Genomic DNA, 21999 nt, shown 5'->3' with positions numbered 1-21999 from the left:
ACAAGTGCTACCTGTTTTTTGACAGTAAAGTCGGAAATCGATCCAACAGGTGAAACTCGAGAAGTTTGAAATAGGTGTTGCACAGGAAAACCATGATTATGCAATCATGTTACAAAATGGCCTTCCAGACTGCTGTATCTAAGTTTTGAAAAGGTCGAAAAATAACACTTTGTTGGCTACCTTTCCATAACATTCCCATAAATTTTTAGTTCAATGGCCCCAGTGGAACCAGAGAAGTTTAAAATATGTTTTTTCAAGATGGCGGCCATTCTGGACTTCAGACATATCTGAAAGATAACAACGCTTGGTCAGGACCATCTCTGTATCATTTCATGCACGTTTGAGCTCAATCCCACTGGTGGAAGTTGAGAAAAAGTTTAAAATGTCAAAAGTTTGCACACAGCACACGAAGGAAGAAGCAAACTGGTTATATGTCATCATGACCCTTTGGGTCAGATGACCTAAAAATCATTTCTATGCCATGTTACAAGAAGCACTGTATTTCAGATGACTGTAAAGGCCCTTGGGGCCTCTTATAATGAACAAAAACTAAATCATGAGGGAATGACAGACAGAGGAATAACTACCTGTCTCACCAATGGCTGGCGGAGACTTGTATTATTAAACAGACATTAAAAATAGAACAAAACTATTTTTAAAAAGCTGATTAAAAATTTAATGTTTTCAGTCAAATACATTCAATAACAATTATGTGGTATACATTTGTGTAAATTTACAACTTTATACCACAAGTACATACAAACATGTACTTAATGTACAATGCCCTTCTGGTTATACCCACCATTACAGAACAAGTACGCTAAAAATATCACTTTCAAAACTAATGAAAGAAATTGAAGTTTTCTTCCTCTTTTGGCCTGTTAAAGCTGTATGCTACCTGTCTCATTTCCTAAAGACTTCAACTCAAACAAGCAAAAAATGGAACTCTTTTGTGTCAATAATAATTGATAATTATTGGATGACACAGCACACAGGTTGACAAATTGTAACTTACCCTTGGTGGCAGTATTGAAAGTAATGCTGTTTTGAATAAAAGTTAAGTAAAACTACAATACATAAAAATCAGATTGATTCACCAAGTCACTAGATGTTTATCCTCAATACCCCAGAGGTTACCATCACTTTCCCAGTATCAAGGATGCAATATATTTTACAACACTTGCAAATCTAATGTAATATCCTTAATAAAATCTTTATTTTACTTTTTCTTTTGGTAAAAAATTTTATCAATGGGTATATTTTTGTAAACACTATACCTTTCTACTATTGTTTCTTAACTGCCATTTTCAATACTATTCATGTTAATGACCCAAAGTCATTTTCATTTTACATATATGGATAACTATTACACAGGACAATTAACATCAACATACTTTACATAATCCCAAATGTGTAAATTTCAGTGTTTATAATACAATAAATGTCTTCCATCACTTCACTAGCCCTAAATCAGACAAGTATTTATAACAAGTGGTCAGCTGATCTAATCACTACGGTTTCAAATATTCATTATAAATATTTGTCTTAGTTACATGTTATCTTGAGCAAAGTAAAACATAGAAAATTCAGTATTTTTAGAAGTTTATAATACAATAAATGTCTTCCATCACTTCACTAGCCCTAAATCAGACAAGTATTTATAACAAGAAATCAGCTGATCTTATCACTACGGTTTTAAATATTCATTATAAATATTTGTCTTAGTTACATGTTATGAGCAAAGTAAAACATAGAAAATTCAGTATTTCTAGAAAAGTAATCCAAACAAAATATTCCGGTTTCACTTGACAATTATAAATGATGACTAGTTAACAGGGGAGCTAGAGGTGGAGGAGGCACTTACAGTATACATGTATGGGCATTAGGTCTGATTCAATTACAAGTCAAAGGAAAAAACCATTGAGGTGGTCATCGCCCCATCCTTCGCTTTTTCCTACAAGTATGGAAACACTTGTGAAACAACTTAAAAGGCAACAATTTATAAAGATTTTGTTTTTTCATCATTTGATAAAATTGGAATTCTGATTGGACCAATAGGAACCAAACATTTATTTACATCTTTATATACACTAATCAAAAACCAGATGTTTATCTTGATCAACACCTCACATTACACAAATGTCAGAAGAAGTTGGGACTGTTTCATAATTAAGGGTAGGTTTGGCCAACAGTTTTCATATCACAGTATATTTAGCAATATTCAAAGGAATAATGCTATATATTACGATACATTGTGTTTCAATACATTTTATATCTGAAAGATTTTCGTAGCAAATGTTTACTGTATCTAAAAGAGCTATATCTTAATTTCATGCACTGATGTACTGCAAACTAGATCATTTTGAATTATGTAACACCACACAGGTTTAAGAAAACATCAAACAAGTTGAAACAGGGTTTGAATTAAGACTTCTCTACAAAATCATTGGTAAAATCCCTCAAACAGTTGTAGAAATTAGCTGCAATATACTGTGATATTGAAAATTGTAGTATCATATTGCAATATATCATCACTAGGCAAATATGAGAATATATTGACTAATGTGATATTATTACCCATCCATATTCACAATAGTTCATCATATATTGTTATTACAACTGATTCAATTATCCTTACCTGTATATAGTTATCTCCCTTTAAAGATGAATTTCAACTTCAGAATAACAAACACCAAACATATCATTATCACTAAGATATTAAAAAAAAACAAAAAAAAAAAAAAAAACAGGGATTTTGTATTGATGAATCTATCCAAAAATCAACAAAGAGCAAAGACTGATGAGGTTATAACAAAAGTCAAGATATGAAAATGATTAAAGTAACACCATCAACATATGTCCAGCACCTTATCCAAACATTTCTCTGAAAAAGCACAAAAAATTAGACTGCTTTCTTCAGAGTCATAATAACAAAACATAACAATATACAAGAGAATGCCTTAAGAAAAGCAGGCTCCAGTTGTTCAAAGCTTGGTTGAGGTGAACCAGTATGTGTTAAGTGAAAATTTTCCACCATGAATTAAACAAAATTAGTACTTTACAATTTCACAGCTGAAGGCTTGATATCCTGAGTGATAATTTTGCTTTAAAAGTCTGTCTTTTTTCAGTGTTGATAATTTAACTTATTTTCAAATTTGCTTACCATAACTTAATTCTAACCAAGCTTTGAACAACTGTGGCCTAATAACTAAAACATGAAAAGCACTTAGCACCTAATTCTAACACCACTTTAATCATCCATAGTAGATTCATGTTCAGAGTTGCCAAACAATGCTGTTACAGATAACTGAAAATGCCTGCATTTCGAATCTTAGAGAACAATAATGTTGGTCAATTACATCCCTGATATTCCAGAGGTTATGATAGGTGACTTATGATCTTTGGAAATAAGAGAACCATACTGAACAACCCTGGCTCACGAGAATGCTTAAAGGCGGTAGGCATTTATTAATTTTTACAACAGGTTTTACATTGTTATCCAAAGAAATCATGACTTTACTGTCTTTGTTTAAAAAAAACTTGTAAAAATTCAGAGTCAGTAATTTTGGCAATAAAAAAAAATGTCTTCACCCAAAAAGAAAAGACATACATGTATATATATTTTTTTTTTCATCAGTTGCCATACAATTGAAATGGTCAGTCTATACAGACGGTAATTCAGTCTACAAGTGAACTGGTATGCAAAAAAGTTTTCACTGTGATAAATCCGACATTTCTTTTTACCATCACAATAAATGTGGTGTACACAAAGTAAAACATGTATGTTGTGAATGATATTAACCCTTAACTTTAATGTACTATTAAAGTTAATATTCATAATAAAAACGAAAAATTTATAAAAAGTCGGTCCAATATCATCTTGACTGAAGATAAAAACGTTCAATATGAAGAGAAGATGTCAAGGTCGTCATACCAACTGTATCTTTGCACAACAAATAATGAAGTTTTAACAAATAAAATAATGTACATTATTTACAGGTAAATCTGTCAGCTGTTTCAGCCGAGGAGAACCCGACGCAGCCTTGCACGAGCTGCGTCCTCATCGTCCGTATCAGATTCACTGTTGTTGGGATACATAGCAGGTCCATCACAACATCTTGGAGAACACAGATACTGCAGTAAAGGAAGGCGGTATTTACCACAGAAGTCCACGAACTTTACGTGTTCTACACAGGAAGAGAAGTACACACCTGTCAAAAACAACATGAAATGCTGAACAATCTAAATAAAACAAAACGAACAATTAATCACCTCCTGCAGTTTGATTTCTGTGTAAATTCTACTTCAAGTTTCTATTTTTGTTTTTTTTTTTTGTTTTTTTTTTTTTGTTTTTTTTTTCGTCAAAAGCTACTTCACAACATGTTTCAAATTTGACAGTTTGACGAAAATGCAAACAAAGTAGGTATGTTTTCTAACAAACATTTCGAAAAGATATTAAAGATTTATGAAGAGTATCGCTAGGTCTGAAATACTTTAATGTTTTCACTAATACAAGGTTATGGAAAGAGAAAATTTGATATTACAAGGAAATGCTGATGAAATCTAAAGGAAGAGTTGTTGGACAATCCCTCAAATCTTGATTCATACGTTAAATCATTAATTATACATAATAGACGGGTGCTAAATTTTTTTGTCTCAGTCTGATCTAGCTGCTACCTTAACACAGTAATTTGTTGTCTTACCCAATTATATACATGTATATCTTAATCAACTACATTTGTACATTCACATTAAAAAGAAATTAAAATGCACCAACATTTTGCCCCAAGTTACGTCATAACTGATATGACATCATATCTGTTTTTCTTCCTGATGTATTAAATGAAAACAGAAGTAAAACCTTCAACTAGAAAATTTTATGCAATTTCAACAAAATTATTTACCTGGTACACAAATAGAATTAATCACCTGTATATGATGGAGATTGATTTATTTAACACACACAGGTAACAAATTCTTATTAGAAATGTTATTGTACCATACCTTTACACCGAGTGTTGACACACCTGCGTGCTGACTGTAGATATTTGATGAGATCATGAGGAAGATCACCTTCACTATACTGAATTTTTTCAATCTTTACCACCCGGCCTGACAATTCGATCAGGGATGGTGGAGAATCTTCCATGTCCTGTACAAACTTTACCACCAAGGGATTGTTTCGCAGACTCAGCTCTACCAAGTTCAAAGACACAATTTCCTGAGGCAGTGTGGAGAGGTTGTTGTTATGGAGACTTAGAGACTGAAGGCGACCTAGATTGATCATGGTCGGTGGAAGACTTTGCAGCTGATTATCACACAGTGTTAAGGAGGTAAGACTACATAGGTCTCCCACCTCAGCCGGTATATCTGTTAGCTTGTTCCCTCCTAGGTACAACACTTCCAATCTGTAACACACAAACCATACAAATGTAACAACAGTATTCTATTGGACAATGCTAATAAGGTAGTTATTTTTGGTGTACTTCTTTAGATCTTTGTTTAATAATTGTAAATACTGTTCTTAGCACAAACATAACCTGAATTTAAACAAATAAAACACCTGAATCCTGATTCTTCCATATTGAACAACAAACTAATGACTATATTTAACACCAGAAACAAAAAATCACTCAATCTCAAAGTAGAGAGTTGATTGATGTGATACAGATGTAATTTTTAGATAGATATAATAATGTAGTTCTTCAGCTGATAATAAGTCATATGTCTGGATATAAGCCCAGGCATATGTTCCATATATCTACTTCTCTTTAGTACAATCAGCAACCTACAAAATTGCATGTTTTTCAATGCTTGGTGATATGCCTACCTCCCACAGTTACTGTATAACCATTCATTTTTGTAAATGTTAATTTCATGAAATTTGTGGTTTCTTTTAATCCACAAATTGACACCCATGATATGATTGAACATATGAAACTTTAATGATAACGTACAAGCTGATTTAACATTGTGATCAAGATTTATCAATGAATTCAAGTGCCAAGGCAAATGAACATTCTCGTAAAATCTTGAAATTTGAGCTCGATGAAAATAAATGATTTTACCGTATTGACTTTTAATCAAGTTAATGAAAGACTTCAATCCAGGTTTGCATATTTAACAAGATAGTTATAGTATGTATTCAAAAGGGACAATTTTATGATTGATTAAGACTGATATAAGGCCGTGGCTGTAGTTATGCAATGCTAAATTACAGCTCTGATCAAGCCAATGGTAAATCTGCAGCTAAATTGTGTTATTTCTAGGCATATACAGGGTTTTCCATAATTTTGTTAGTAGTAGGCTGTGTAGTGAAAGTAGGAGGCTGGCCTGCCGTGTACGTGTAGTCGTGTACGGAACATTATTACGGAACTGGACTGGTGTAGGCGGCCAAATGATCAAAGTAGATGGTCAAATTCGCCGGCGACCGGCTCTTATGGAAAACCCTGCATATGTGTAACGTATAGGTTTTTGAGTACAATATATACAAAAATCCAATAACACACACATGTTACTATCCAGAAATCTGATAAAAAATTTTCACAAATCTGGTGACAGGTTGTCAACATTTAAAAATCAACTTAATATGTACAATGGTCTAGGGAGTATGATATATCTCTATTGATAACCTATAAATATTGCCACATCAGCATCTGCCATACTGAAGTTGTATCTATTTTTTCCTACAATAAGTACTCTCAACTCCAATATAAAAGTTCTAACCCACAGTTAGAGGGTGGGCTTATTACAAGACAATCAACAACTGATATAAATATGTTGATATCAAAACACTGGATGTAGTGTACAACACTGTGTTGCTTTAAGTATCAGTTGATTAATCATATTCATGTAATCTAATTAACAAGAGTTCCTCGGAACTGTGTCGCCTGAATAAATTGTCACGGTCACCCAGAAATCGAACAGGATGTCAAAACTAATCTGTACCGTTCCAACAAGAAGCCATATACCAAATTTCATTTCAATAACTTAAAGGATAACCTAAAAAAGTCCGGATAACAATATTCCCAGAGAATTTTCTAAGTTCAAAGGGGCATTACTCTGCCAAGAAGGGCCACAGACAGCCGAAAATCGAACTTAATCTGTACCCTTCAAACATGAAGCCATATACTAAATTTCATTTTGATAACTCAAAGCATAACCGAAAAAAGTCCAGAAAACTTTTGTACGGACGCTGCTGATGCGTGACGACGGACAATTCAACTTTAACAGTAATCAGTTTACTCGGATGGTTTTGATTCTGATTCTGGAGTTTAGAGGGACAATATGTATTTCATTTTAATCCTTTAGATCAGTTATTTAACTTCTTAAATTACCATTAAACGTCACGGAATGCCCTGAAATTAGAATTAAATTTCAATTTGCAGGGGTATTTATTATATAATATATATAACTACACGATATTAGTCATGGTTAATCAAATATAATTTGTAACTGGTTATCGGTAAAATCAGAAAGGCTTTTAGATGTATTTAATCAATTACATAATTGATTTACTGTGACTTCAATATTCTGAGAAACACAATCCTCTGTTGCAGTGACTTTTTTCTAAGTATAATCTGAATTACCTCACTTACCTAGAATTTGAATGAATGAATGTTATTGGCAATTGGCTTTTTTATTATGCATGATATAAATTAAGTTTTTTCTAAAACACAGAAAAATATTAAGGTAATGATGATCGATTATGAAAAATTACAACAGATCATCACATCATCACATTAGATGAGGTAAACGAATAGATAATTCCTTATATCTGATTATCATCTCCTCAGTACAGGATACAGGTATTTATATGCTGCTATATTTCTTGAAAGTTATAATTTATGTGATCTGTTCAAATAACATCAATTTAGCCTCTGAAACTTCCCAGGAAATGAAGATAATTTCAGCATCTACTCCAAATTTGTGGTTAAATTGTACTTCTAGTTACTTTTGGAACCCAAACCTGGGACCTTCAAACTCAAAATTGACACTTTAACTCATTTCTTCAACATTATTGACAATTTTCATAAAGATGTAATACAAATTTATTTGAATTTTTGAACCACAATAATTTTGAAATCCTTAAGGGAGTATTAAATCTTAGCTTAGATGCCCTAAAAAACAGTGTGCTTATCATCATAACAACTTGTATAGTAAACATACTTAAGGTCAAGGTCAAATAAAATCTGCCAGTGTCAACACTGACCTCTGTGATGTCAAACAACCAGTAAAAACTGGTTAACTATATGTAATGGTAGTCAATTAATATTACACTAAAACATTTTTTTACTTTTTCAGGTGAAAACTTGGGAGGTCCAGGGTACTAAATGAAAAGACACCCATCATCTCTCTATGTCATCCCTTGTATCTTTCTGAAAGACAAATGTTTTTTAAAACAAGTGATCTCTTCCCCGAAATCACAGAACATATATGTAACCCTGGTAAAATACTCTCCGCAAAATACCACTCGGCTTGAGAGAACTTCACTTTAGCTCCATTGGTTGAGCGTCAGACTAGTACGCCAGGGGGTGGAGGCATTGAAATAAATAATGACCTCTGTTACATATATGTGAACATGTAATCCTAGAGGCCATCGGAACATATATACAAAACATGTCTTTTCGGACTATCAGTTGTGATAGAACACCTGTTATAAGGATCATTTGTAATGAGAGAACACCTGTCTATAGGGACCAACCGAGGACCCGTTGTTAAGATCAATCAGTCTTCATAATCACCTGTATAATTGGATCATCAGTCATGACAGAACACCTGTCGAATGAAACCATCAGTCATCATAGATCACCTGTCTATAGGGACCATCAGTCTTCGTAATCACCTGTCTAAACGGACCATCACTCATGACAGAACACTTGTCTATAGGGACCATCAATCTTCATAATTATCTGCCTAATGGGACCATCGGTAATGAAAGAACACAATGAGGGACCAACAATATTGGGTATAATAAAACATAAATAAAAATGACCTATTATGTTCCTTTACCTTGTAAGATTTTTAATGCTATTTGGCACATCCGTAATACTGTTTCCTCCTAAATGAAGATTCCGCAGACGAAATAGTTCTGTAAACTGAAGAGGAAATTCCTTCATTTCGTTCCCACTGCAGTTCAACACTTCTAGACTAGAGATTCGACCAAAGTCTTTTGGAATGTTTCCTGATTTTATGCGGTTGTTTTTGGCAATAAATGTCCTGAGGTGTCGCAATTGTACTATCTCATCACTCAAGTAACTAAGATTATTGTTACTCAAATCCAGGGTGATCAGATTAGAAAACTGTTTAATAGTTCGAGGTAAGATGTTGATTTCATTCTGGTTAAGTCTCAATGCTCTTATATCTTTAGCTTTCTCAAATAGAAAATCTGGTAACGACGTCAGATTTCCGTACGACAGATCTTCAGCATTCTCATTATTGAACTCGCCATCTGATGACGAGTCCGTGTATGGACTTGCCATTTTCTTTCTCCCTGTGACACTGGTTTAGAAATCATGAAAAAATATCATGTTCATTCTTCTTCTGTACACACCTCCCACCGAACACACGTGTGGGGAAGCAAACGAATTCCTACATGACAGCATCTCCCAAAGCAATACTCTCTAATATTTATCCATTATGTAATACTTGAAGGAAAACATCCGAGACTACCTGAACGTAATGTCAAGGACATCTACATATTATACACTAGCTAGATGGGAAAACCTGAGAAAACCGAATGGATGAACAACGTGCTGAGTTCGTGCTTTCCTCCCTACGTTCCGTTTTTTCACATTACTTATTTTTTTTTATAAAATTGATTTGAATGCTATTTATTTCTTCCAGACAACTAAACAAAAAAAGTCGACCAAAATTTGTATAGAATTAACCAACTTAACGATTTCAATGGCGAATTCAGTGGCGAGAATATATTCTGTATGCTTCAAGCGACTTATTTATAGAGTTATAAGCGACAACTCATGAAGGCGTGATGGCTGAACAAACTCCTACGACGAATGTTGAAGTTAATGAATCTGTGAAGAAGACAATTGAGAATGGAGGAGATGTACTCAAAAATACAGACGCGAAAGCAGCAGATGGAAATGGAGTAGATAAAGAGTTAGACGACCTCTTAGACAGTAAGTGTTGTCGTATTATGATCTCGTGTAGTTCATCTTATCGGCCTTTGGCCCCAGTCGTATTCCTAACCTGTAACTTATTTATTTACTGCTTTGAAACATAACCCTTGTCTCTGATCCAGAGCACACCGTTTCTACGTCTTATTTCAATATGACGAGTTATCTTACTGGTAAGCGTAGGTAGCGCTCGCTATTTATTTTCATGCAGGTTGTACGAAAGTATTCCAGCGTAAGCAGACGAATAAATATACTCAAGGGATAAAGAAACGCATGGTAAACTTTGAATATGATTCTAGGCAAGACGTCGAGTATAATATTCAATATCATTAAGTCAGAACAAAATACAAAATCAACGTTTTGTATCTGAGAAGTGATTTAGGAGTAATTGAAGGGAATTGAAAGAGAACTCTGAAATCGAAATGGACTGATTGTGGGAGCTGGCTAGTAAATACCAGGTATATCCCCCATTTGCTCTCTCCACAGCACTGATTCTCCTGGGCACGGAGTTCATGAATGAGTTTATCCTCCCCATTGGGAGGTTGTTCCATTTTTCCAAGAGGACTGCTTTCAGTTGGGCAAGAGTAACAGGGGAGACTGGCACTGTCCAACCTGTGTATCCAGCTGGTGCAACAAGTACTCAATAGGGAACACGTCAGGCCATATGGCAGCAAGTTTAGTGGATGGATATTATTGTAAGTGAGAAAGTTGTGACAGTTCCTCGCTACATGGGACTGAGCTGGAATGTGAGGTTGTTTTGATGTAATAATGGGACAACATGGTGTCGGAGGATCTCATCTCAATACCTAGTGGCAGTTAAATTACCTGCTATCACAACCAGAGGTTATTCAACTCTATGTGAGATTCCTCCCCACAACATAACCAATCTACCCCAAATACCTATCCATCCCTAATATGCAGCAGTCAACAAAATTTTCTCCGCAACGCCGGAATACATAATAATAAAAATTAAAAGAAATGAATGAAAAAAATTAGAGATAAATATATAATCTTTAGAATACAAGAAAATCTTTTCCAGGTTAGGGTAAATACTCCATTCACTGCACTGGGTTCTTCATTATGTTTATTTTCAGGAAATGAGAGATGAACGCATTGAATTGTTGAAACATTCAACAACACTAACTAGAAATTATGGAAAAAACAGCAGTTTCAATTCATTATAATTAAACATTAACTTAGAGGTTACTCAACCAGTGCTCAAACACTGTTTTGTGTTTTAATCTGAATGATTTCAATGATTGTTGTGTAAACATCGAAGAGATATGTTATGAATGTTTTCAGCTGTATGAACAACAATCTGATAAAACTGTAGTGGAACTGGAATGCCGTGATTATTGGCAACCAGGTAGCACAACCAGTAGAATGTAGAGTTTGGAGGGTCCCAGGTTCAAACCCCATAGGGTTGTGCATTTTTTTCTGCTTCTGTTACAACCTAGTACCTATGACTAAGCCTCATTTCAAGTAGATAAATGCTTCAAAAGAGAACACCTGCTCCTGGGTTGTAAATACACATGTAAATGTGTCTTCAGGGGAAAGCTTTGGAAAAAGGAAGGAGAAATGTAGGGGAACTGACCTGGCTACCAGGTGGCTCTATGGGCAGTGTTATGATTCATATTTCATAGGCACATATTTTATTGGTATTTTGATTAATTTCCGGATATTTTTATATCCCGACCATGAAGTTAAGCACCGCCGGGTAGGTATTTGACATACAGTCAAAGACCATTGAAGCGGTTAGACGTGTCAGATTTACAGGCTGAGAACCAGACATTGTTTGCGCCAGAAACTACTCAGAAACAGGATGTCTGGTTTATACGTTGGGGGTATGACCTTCGTTGGAACGGGCTTACCATGTTGTGGATAAAACAACCAGCATACGTCATGAGAGACTATATTGGTTCCACGGTACAGTGAGGATCTCGCCGGACTGCCTACCACAATGCACCCAACACATGCAGGAGTCAAGAGATCTTGGGGCCTGAGGGCTGGGGCCTCAGTATCCTGTGTTGACTTTCCATCATCTGATGAAGCAGTTATGACAATTCTAAATGATGTCGTTGGTGACGATCCTGAGCAGGGCAGCGATATATAACTTGATACTATGACATCATAAACATCATTACGTCGTGTTGAAGTGTTGAACTCTTACTACACATGCGGGGTGAAGCACATAGGTAGCCATGAAAACGATGACGACAATGATTACACGATAGATGAACTTTTCTGTCTGTGTTCTTACTCGACAGCCGGGCATAATGAACTCTAGTAATAGTATTTTCTTTAAATTCGCATTGTAAATATTCATTTGTGTGAGAAATTTCATCAGGAGGAGTGTAAATGTGTGTGTGGTCAAGAGAAGGGTACAGGAAAATGTATATTGGTGTAAATAAATTGTAAATATTGTACGTGATTTTCTCCCTTGTTTGTATAGGTAGCGTCACCGTTCTCCCACACTACAGGCAGAGTGTCCATCTAGAGTTCAGAGGATCCCAGGTTCAAACCCTGGTCTGTCTGTGCATTTTCTACTTCTGTTACAAATGTCAGAATAATTCAGATTGGATCCCCAATGACCTTTGCCCCAGATTTTTTCTAAATTAAGCAAACTTGATTCTTACTGGCTTGGTCATGGTATTAATGGAAAAGGAACAACTTGATAATGAGTAGTTTGTGTGTAGGGAAAAGTCAGGGAAAAGTGTGCAGATTTATAGATAGTCATTGTATATGTAACACACCAGTGAATATAAAAAATTTCTGATAACCAATCCAAAAAATAACAATTTTATATTCAGATATTATTTCTCAAAAGAAAAAAGGACTTATTTTTGGCTCACCTGCTGAAAGGCCTGATGAGCTTATGTCATAACACAGGCAGCAGTCATCTGTCATTTTTTAGAACAAATTGCTACTACCAGTAGCCATGAACAGCTGAGTGGATTTTAAACAAATTTGGTGAGAAGCATTCTTAGGTGAAAGGGAATCAATTTTGTATTTTTGTATTTTGTATGTCCATACCATCCCATTCTAAATCAATGGAGAACTAACCTCTCAACAGATTTGGATCGGTTTATAAGTTAACCCATTGTATCACATCAAGTTCTACACCTGATCAGATTGTGGTTTACCTAGGTATTCATGTCTGATAAGAATATAGATGCATGTAATTTATTATTTTATAGGTGCACTAGAGGACTTTGAAAAACCAGTTCCTGTAGAAAAGCCAACAGTAGTGATGGGAAAGAGTGGAGGTGTAACACCCAGTGGGGTAGGTTTCAGGATCAAGATGGAGGCTAGAACAAGAAATAGTGTCATAATGTATTTTAACAATCAAATTTTTTGAGGTAGAATAAAAATTTTCCAAATGTAGAAACAGTTCAGACAGCAAAGGAAGTATTTCATGATAAATAAAAGGCTCTTGTACAAGGTGTTGAAAATATTATATGTAAAACTAATATTGAACAGTTTTTAAATTTTCTGTTGTGGGTAAAATGTTTAACCATGAATGTAATAACATATTCAAAAGTATAATGACCCGAGTCCTGTGTTCTGAGACTTAGCAATTATCTACCAATTAGTTTCAGGCAGGTATGGGTGGCATCATAAACTGCAGTTACCAGATATACCTCAGTCCACAATCTGCCTAGCTGTTTTCTTGCAGGTTCCCCTGGTCCGACCATTTCAGCCACTAACATGTAAATGACTGAATTATCATGAAGAAGTTATTAGATAATTTCTATACGTGTATATTTATAAGTAAATGACCTAGCATTGCAGACATACCCTGACACCCTAATACACAATAAGGTATTTGCTTGAATGGCAGTGTCATTTATATCAACTATAAAATGCATGCAAGTCTGTTCATTGTTTAAATGATGATTATTATATGTCCTAGGAAGCTAAATCCTCTGAGGAAAAGACTGATCCGATGTCTGAACTGTTCGCTGAGGAATTCTCGGATGAGATGGCAAAGCAGTTTGAGGATGCTATGAAGAACATCATGGGCAATGAACCAGGCTTGATGCAGCAGATAGAAAAATTAGCAGAGTCTGCCAACAGTGCAGGTGACTAAGTTATAAAAGTCCATGTTTGGCAATAAACCAACCTTTGTGTATCCTTTTCCCTGCAACACTTAATACTTAATTGTCATGCAATCAGTTCACTGACTGACCTTGTAATGTGTTAGCCATCTGGGCTTGCTACTTTTCATAATAACTGTCAAAAGTATTATGACATTAAGTCTTAGTTTTCATCGTTTTTTTTCTCTTTGTTTTCAAAGTGAGTTTATGGCTTCAAATGAAATCTGTTTCTCAACCTTTTGTCCAATGACATGTTTAAATTGCAAATTTTGTGTCAAGATAAAGTTACGAAGAAAAAGAGGAATCCAGTATTTCCTTATATTTTATGTGGAAACAATTTAGAATTAATTATTCCATTTTGACTTCATTTTATCAAGATCAGAATTAACTTTCAGTAGAATTTTGATTTTATGCATAACCTTTCTACTAAAATAATTTTTTTCATGTTAACAACATGCTATGTTTGCAAATGACAATTGAATCAAAATAAAATTATTCTTTAATTTTCTTTTTGAGATGTGGAGATTTATTTTTGGTGGTTATGTAATAGCTAATTAAAAAGCCACACCCTGGAGTCTGATATGATCTATCCATGTAGAACCAAATATTGACATATTTTCTCACTTGTGGGCATTCATATTGCAGGAGACTCAGCTGAGGCACAAAAAGAATTTGCAAACACACTGTCACAAACACTGTCTAGTCTGGCCCAGAACTCGGAGGGTTTAGGGGTAAGTTTCAGAAAGCGGTAAATGTAATTTCACATTAGGTTACTGTTTAATTTCATAGGTCTCCCAAATTTGGCATCCAAAGACATTTTTTTCTACTTTCTACTTATTACATGTTTGAATGGATGTTTATTTCACGAAGCAAAAACAGTAACATCTAACAAAGGATAATGCTTTAGAAGTAAAAAATCTACTCAACCTCAGGATTTCAAAATGAATGCTCTTGTCAATTTCTTCTGTGAAAATTACCTATATGATATATGTAGATATTTTTTTGGAATGGTGCTCCATGAAAAAAACAGACATCCTGTGGTGTGATAGATATTTTACTGGAATAACCCTTAACAAAACCTGGAGTCCTTTGATGGGATAGATGTTTGACTGAAATAGCCCTAAACAACACCTGGAGTCCTGGGGTGGAATAGATGTTTGACTGAAATAGCCCTAAACAACACCTGGAGTCCTGGGGTGGGATAGATGTTTTACTGTAACAGCTATAAACAAACCCTAGAGTCCTGGGGTGGGATAGATGTTTTACTGGAATAGCCTTAAACAAACCCTGGAGTCCTGGGGTGGGATAGATGTTTTACTGGAATAGCCCTAAACAAACCCTGGAGTCCTGGGGTGAGATAGATGTTTTACTGTAACAGCTATAAACAAACCCTAGAGTCCTGTGGTGCAATAGATGTTTTACTGGAATAGCCTTAAAGAAAACCTAAAGCCTTGGGATGAGATTAATTTTCTGCTGGAACAGCTGTAAACAAAACCTGGAGTCTTGCTATGAGATAGAAGTTTTCGTGTAGCATCAATCTATGTAGACGAAATCTATAAGTATGACAAATCTGTGTGTTGTAGGATGAAATGTCAGAAGAGGAACTGATGAAAGCTTTCACTAGTATGGGACTGGAAGAAGGACAAGACGGGTTCATGCCGATGATGCAAGGCATGATGAAAAACTTACTGTCAAAAGATGTTCTTTATCCGTCCCTCAAAGAAATGTCACAGAAAGTAGGTTTAATATCCTTGATGAGGAGGTTCTATCCCTGAAACAAATATCACTGGTAGAAGGTATATTTTTTCATAGATGATGCTGACCCGTTCCACCTTAGAAAGTTATTAAGTATAGTAATATGATCAAGGATTTTCTGAGGCTTTCCTGGAAAGAAGTGTTCCAGAAAGTCATAACATTTTTTAACGAGAGTCTCTCCCTCAAACATTTGTTCTAGAAAGCAGATATATCTTTCTCACTGCGAATGTCTTTTATCTGTCCCTTAAAGAATTGGCTTGAATGTGACATTCTCACGGAAATTTTCATTTCTCTGTCCATCAAAGAAATACTTGTATCACAGAGTGTAGGTTCAACTTTCTTGTTGAAGATGTTCTATATTCATCCCTCAAAAAATTTCTCAAAAAATAAAACTATTGAATCTTTTAGCAGAAAGTAGGAATAAGACTTCCTAAGTCCCTGAAATAAACATGACAGGAAGTAAGTGTAACACTGACATCACAACAGGTCATATCAAGTAAAATTCTTTAAACAGGAGATGTATATAAAAAATTGCTGGAGAATAATTAGGTAGGCCTGTGTAATAAACAGGTAAACCAGCTTCTCTTTTATCCAAAATTCTCTCCATTCTGACAAAATAATTACCAGAAGTCCCAACAGCTAAAATCCTGCCTTACTTTTCAATTTTTCAAATTCTTGATATATCAGTTTTTTTATGGTCCTTTGAACTTCAAAACATCAAAGTTTGAGTTTAAACTGTAAAATTTGGACAATCAAACCAAAGTTTTACTGTATTCTGTGGCAATTAATGGATATATTCTGGTTTGTTTTTGACTTCAGTATCCGAAATGGTTAGAGGAAAACCAAGAAAAAACAGAAAAAACACAGCTAGACAAATACCAGAGTCAACTAGCTATCATACAGGACATATGTGAGGAGTTTGAAAAAGAGAAAGATTCAGAAACGGAGGAAGTGAAAAAGCTGAGATTTGAGAGGATCGTAGATAAAATGCAAAAGGTAATTGTGTTTGTGAATTCTGAGGATGTAAAGACTGCTTTGGTCACAAGGTCAAGAAGTTCTGTCTCAAGGTAATCTCTGTGGTCAGGTAGACATTGGATTGAAAAGATACTGAATGATCGATGAAGCCAACATTTCAATATATCGTTATCTTATTGATCAAGATCTAGATGTTATGTTGTTGTATTTTGATATCATGATGAAATCAGGATCATGTTTTAGCATAACCGTAACGACTCGTGTGGAATTTCTGTAATGTCTTCAACACTTTTCTTTTGATAGATGCAAGAATTGGGTCAGCCTCCGAAAGACATAGTTGGTGACATGGTAAGATGTTCTAACACAGAAATACAAATATCTGACCAATCAGAACATCAGTTTTTAATGTGTTTCTTACGCATTCTGTCAAGGTTCATAGAACTATTCTTAAAATCATAGACCAAGTAATGATTAAACAATGGTGGGCACCAAGATCCCTTTTATATATCTAACTTGTTGTTCATAATATTTATTTCTTAAATCTTAAGCATTCATTTTCAAGACCAATTGTTTAAGAAATATTCTAATGCATAGTTTAGAGTGTTTTGGGTATAAATTGATGTTGTATTCGTAAAGTATTCACTGTAGTAGTTTTTCGGTTACAGGCACCAGGGCTTGATTTTGACGAGAATGGAATGCCTAAGTTACCTGGAACACAGGATGGACAATGTGCAGTCATGTGATGTGTTAAGTTATTTGGTTGTCATGGTAATAACCATGTTTGTCTGTGATATAACATAGTTAATTTGGTTGGATGACCTTTAGCTACAACAACAGAAATATCCGAGATGGCCTGTCGTTGTAGAATCCATTGAATCACTGGATTCATGGCCATTTGACATCAGAAGCTGGATTCCTTAGATTGTTAGGCCAGAAGAATGTCATTTGTGGTTGTGTTCACTCTGTTTTGTAAACAGTCACATTTAATATTGGAAGTTCAGGGCCATTTTCCCCCTTTTATGCATGTTTATTACCTCCCTTTATCAATTTAATCTTTACAGTTATCTTTCTAAAGTACATGAGAGAAACAAGGCCGATGAATCTGATTGATTTTCAGATTAGATATGTTCTAAATTTTAAAAATACCACTTGAGTGAATCACACCCGATCTCTTCCTCCTGGAAATCAATTTGTTTTAGTATTAATTATTATTACTCCTCCTCATATGCAGTAAATTGATGATTTTTTCAGGATAAATGTGGAAAACGAAATTTCAATTACAATATGTTTAGAGAAACAAATGAATTTATTTGCTGAAGAGAGAAATTCACATTCTTAAAATTCAATTGATGTCACGCATGAAGTTGTAGTGGCTATAGAAGATAGGGAGGATTCCACCTACAGCTGTATCAAGTTCCGTATAGGAAGGATTAAACGTACAGCTGTTTTGAGTTCCTTATAGGAAGGATTCCACGTACAGCTGTATCGAGTTCCTTATAGGAAGGATTCCACCTACAGCTGTATCGAGTTCCTTATAGGAAGGATTCCACCTACAGCTGTATTGAGTTCCTTATAGGAAGAATTCCACGTACAGCTGTATTGAGTTCCTTATAGGAAGAATTCCACCTACAGCTGTATTGAGTTCCTTATAGGTAGGATTCCACCTACAGCTGTATTGAGTTCCTTATAGGAAGGATTCCACCTACAGCTGATGTAGAGTTCCTTATAGGAAGTATTCCACCTACAGCTGTATGGAGTTCCTTATAGGGATGATTCCACGTACATCTGTATTGGGTTCCTTATAGGTAGGATTCCACCTACAGCTGTATTGAGTTCCTTATAGGTAGGATTCCACCTACAGCTGTATTGAGTTCCTTATAGGAATGATTCCACCTACAGCTGTATTGAGTTCCTTATAGGAAGGATTCCACCTACAGCTGATGTAGAGTTCCTTAAAGGAAGGATTCCACCTACAGCTGTATTGAGTTCCTTATAGGAATGATTCCACCTACAGCTGTATTGAGTTCCTTATAGGAAGGATTCCACCTACAGCTGATGTAGAGTTCCTTAAAGGAAGGATTCCACCTACAGCTGTATTGAGTTCCTTATAGGGAGGATTCCACCTACAGCTGTATTGAGTTCCTTATAGGAAGGATTCCACCTACAACAGCTGTATTGAGTTCCTTATAGGAAGGATTCCACCTACAGCTGATGTAGAGTTCCTTATAAGAAGGATTCCACCTACAGCTGTATTGAGTTCCTTATAGGGAGGATTCCACCTACAGCTGTATTGAGTTACTTATTGAAGGATTCCACCTACAGCTGTATTGAGTTCCTTATAGGAAGAATTCCACGTACAGCTGTATTGAGTTCCTTATAGGAAGAATTCCACCTACAGCTGTATTGAGTTCCTTATAGGTAGGATTCCACCTACAGCTGTATTGAGTTCCTTATAGGAAGGATTCCACCTACAGCTGATGTAGAGTTCCTTATAAGAAGGATTCCACCTACAGCTGTATTGAGTTCCTTATAGGGAGGATTCCACCTACAGCTGTATTGAGTTACTTATTGAAGGATTCCACCTACAGCTGTATTGAGTTCCTTATAGGAAGGATTCCACATACAGCTAATGTAGAGTTCCTTATAAGGAGGATTCCACCTACAGCTGTATCAAGTTCCTTATAGGGAGGATTGGACTACAGCTGGTATTGAGTTCTTTATAGGAAGGATTCCACCTACAGCTGATGTAGAGTTCCTTATAGGAAGGATTCCACCTACAGCTGATGTAGAGTTCCTTATAGGAAGGATTCCACCTACAGCTGGTATTGAGTTCTTTATAGGAAGGATTTTACTTATAGACAATATTTAGTTCCTTATAGGCAGGACTCCACCTACAGCTGATGTAGAGTTCCTTATAGGCCGGACTCCACCCACACCTGCCTTCCTTATAGGAATGGTTTTGAAACCTGTATTGACATATTAAAGGTTTTTAAAGGACCATCGGAATTGACCATATATGCCTTAAAGTGCTGGCAAAATGGTTTCTCCACATGTACAAACCAGATCTAAGTAAAAAGATTGTTCTTTCTGATTAAGGCATAGTATTATAGGGAATTTAGTGGTCCAGCATTGATTTCTCATCATCTCCTTTGTCCTCCTCCAGTTCATTCCAGTCGTTAAATTTATAACTTCAATTTGTATATAATATGTATGCAGGATCTCAAACCAAGTCATATTCAATTTTGTATCAAACAAGATTTGAGAGATAATGAAAGTCTTGCAGAGTGGAAGTATGTTTGAGGTTTTGTTTTAATATGTACATCGCTCTGTAAAATACTGCCACAAAATAAGAAACTTTAATATTCAGGCACCTGCAGTTAATATACTGACACCTGCATCTAATATTCAGACACCTGCATCTAATATTGACACACCAGCAGTTAATATTCACACACCTACAACCATGTTTTAGATTCACCTGCATATTCACTACATCTATCTCTGAATTTGAAGTGTGCCCCCCTCCCCAGCCAAACCCCCCCCCCTCCCTATTACACATGAAAATACTTATAAAGAGCTAAATCTCTTTAATTTTCCCATTTAAACCAGTATGATTTGGTTGGCAATCATAAGAACTATGAATTACAAAGCTGACAGTGCAGTTTATTGTGTCTTTGTATGCCAGAAGTCAATATTTCACATACCAGTATCTTATTTTTCTTCTTAGGATTTGTTTCAATATTTATCATTTACATCAAAATGAGAGCTGAAGTTTCATATGTAAGCTCCATAATATCTATCATGTTAAATAGTCAAAAAGTTAGAATCTCGACTCATACAAGGTAATAATAGTTTGTACAATGAAAAATTATTTTTTATTTATTTTAATTCAGAGGGAAAAATTTGAATTTGAGCTATAAAAGTTTTTAACAAATATTACAATTTCCAATATTTTTTTTTCAAATTTAATAATTTCTTATTTATTAGTATTGTTTTTAATTCAGAGGGAAAAATTTGAATTTGAGCTACAAAAGTTTTTAACAAATATTACAATTTCCAATATTTTTTTTTCAAATTTAATAATTTCTTATTTATTAGTATTGTTTTTAATTCAGAGGGAAAAATTTGAATTTGAGCTACAAAAGTTTTTAACAATTATTACAATTTTCAACATTTTTTTTTCAAATTGTGTTTAGATAGTTTAAATTACCGTTATTGAGCAATGCAAAATCTGCATAATTTCTTCTCTCATTCTGTATTGTACATGTCTGCCAGGTGAAATTGATCATGATAGCCACTTAAAACCATTATGGCTTTAAAGTCTCTTAAGGAGAAGAAAACTGATCATAGGTAGTCCTAGATAGATATTTAATGAGATGTAGATGTTAAGGAGCTGTTGTATATGTATCAATGCTGGTGTAAGAAATGTTATCAGACAGAACTTTTTTGTAAAACTGTAGAATCATACATTTTTGTGAGGCTAAATTTTTGCGTTTTGTTTTTTTAATACCATTTCACAGACATTTTATTTCGAAGATCAATATAAATCGTTAAATCTACATTGAATTATTTTAATAGTTCACGGATGTATGAAATTGTGGATTAAGAGAACACATGTACCTGTAAATCCATGAAAATAAATCTCTCGCCAAAATGTTTGATTTTACAGTAATATGAGACAATAATGGAGACAACAGTGCTTGTTTATATCAATCGGTCCAAAGAATCAGTTTTCAGGAAACTGCTTAGGTATTTGGTTTTGTTGTAGCTCTGTATCTTCTGTGAAGAATATGGCTAGGATGATAACTGATACCAGTTACTGTAAATCATTCATTTTAGTGGAAGTGTTATTTTCATGGATTTGTGGGTAATATGTCTATGAACTGTTGAAATCAGTATGAAACATATCGAGCTGTAATTGTCAATGAAATCAGGTGTCCACAAAAAAGTAATTTTTGGAAAATTTAACACTGCAAAAATATGATTTTATAGAATATGTGGGACACAAACCTGGATATATTAATCAGAGGAAAATG

The 21999-nt window shown here is 34.8% G+C and overlaps 2 protein-coding genes across 2 annotated transcripts; one reads left to right on the top strand and one right to left on the bottom strand.

Annotated features, from left to right (window-relative positions):
* Positions 1-658: 658 nt before the first annotated feature.
* LOC132552909 (leucine-rich repeat-containing protein 58-like) lies at positions 659-9588 on the bottom strand. Its single transcript, XM_060217109.1, has 3 exons — positions 9013-9588; positions 5005-5408; positions 659-4211 (listed from the first exon to the last, which is right to left on the bottom strand). The coding sequence occupies exons 1-3, from the start codon at positions 9480-9482 to the stop codon at positions 4018-4020; spliced, it is 1068 nt and encodes a 355-aa protein (XP_060073092.1). The 5' UTR covers positions 9483-9588; the 3' UTR covers positions 659-4017.
* A 403-nt stretch (positions 9589-9991) lies between these two features.
* LOC132552924 (peroxisomal biogenesis factor 19-like) lies at positions 9992-18364 on the top strand. Its single transcript, XM_060217125.1, has 8 exons — positions 9992-10139; positions 13334-13419; positions 14050-14218; positions 14879-14964; positions 15817-15969; positions 16808-16984; positions 17267-17311; positions 17629-18364. The coding sequence occupies exons 1-8, from the start codon at positions 9992-9994 to the stop codon at positions 17704-17706; spliced, it is 942 nt and encodes a 313-aa protein (XP_060073108.1). The 3' UTR covers positions 17707-18364.
* The last annotated feature ends 3635 nt before the right edge of the window (positions 18365-21999 follow it).

The sequence above is a fragment of the Ylistrum balloti genome, unplaced genomic scaffold (genome assembly GCF_031769215.1).
Source record: "Ylistrum balloti isolate Yb309-2 unplaced genomic scaffold, AGI_CSIRO_Ybal_v1 Utg370288, whole genome shotgun sequence".
In the NCBI taxonomy this organism is placed as follows: domain Eukaryota; kingdom Metazoa; phylum Mollusca; class Bivalvia; order Pectinida; family Pectinidae; genus Ylistrum; species Ylistrum balloti.
This window is presented reverse-complemented; position numbering and strand designations above follow the sequence as displayed.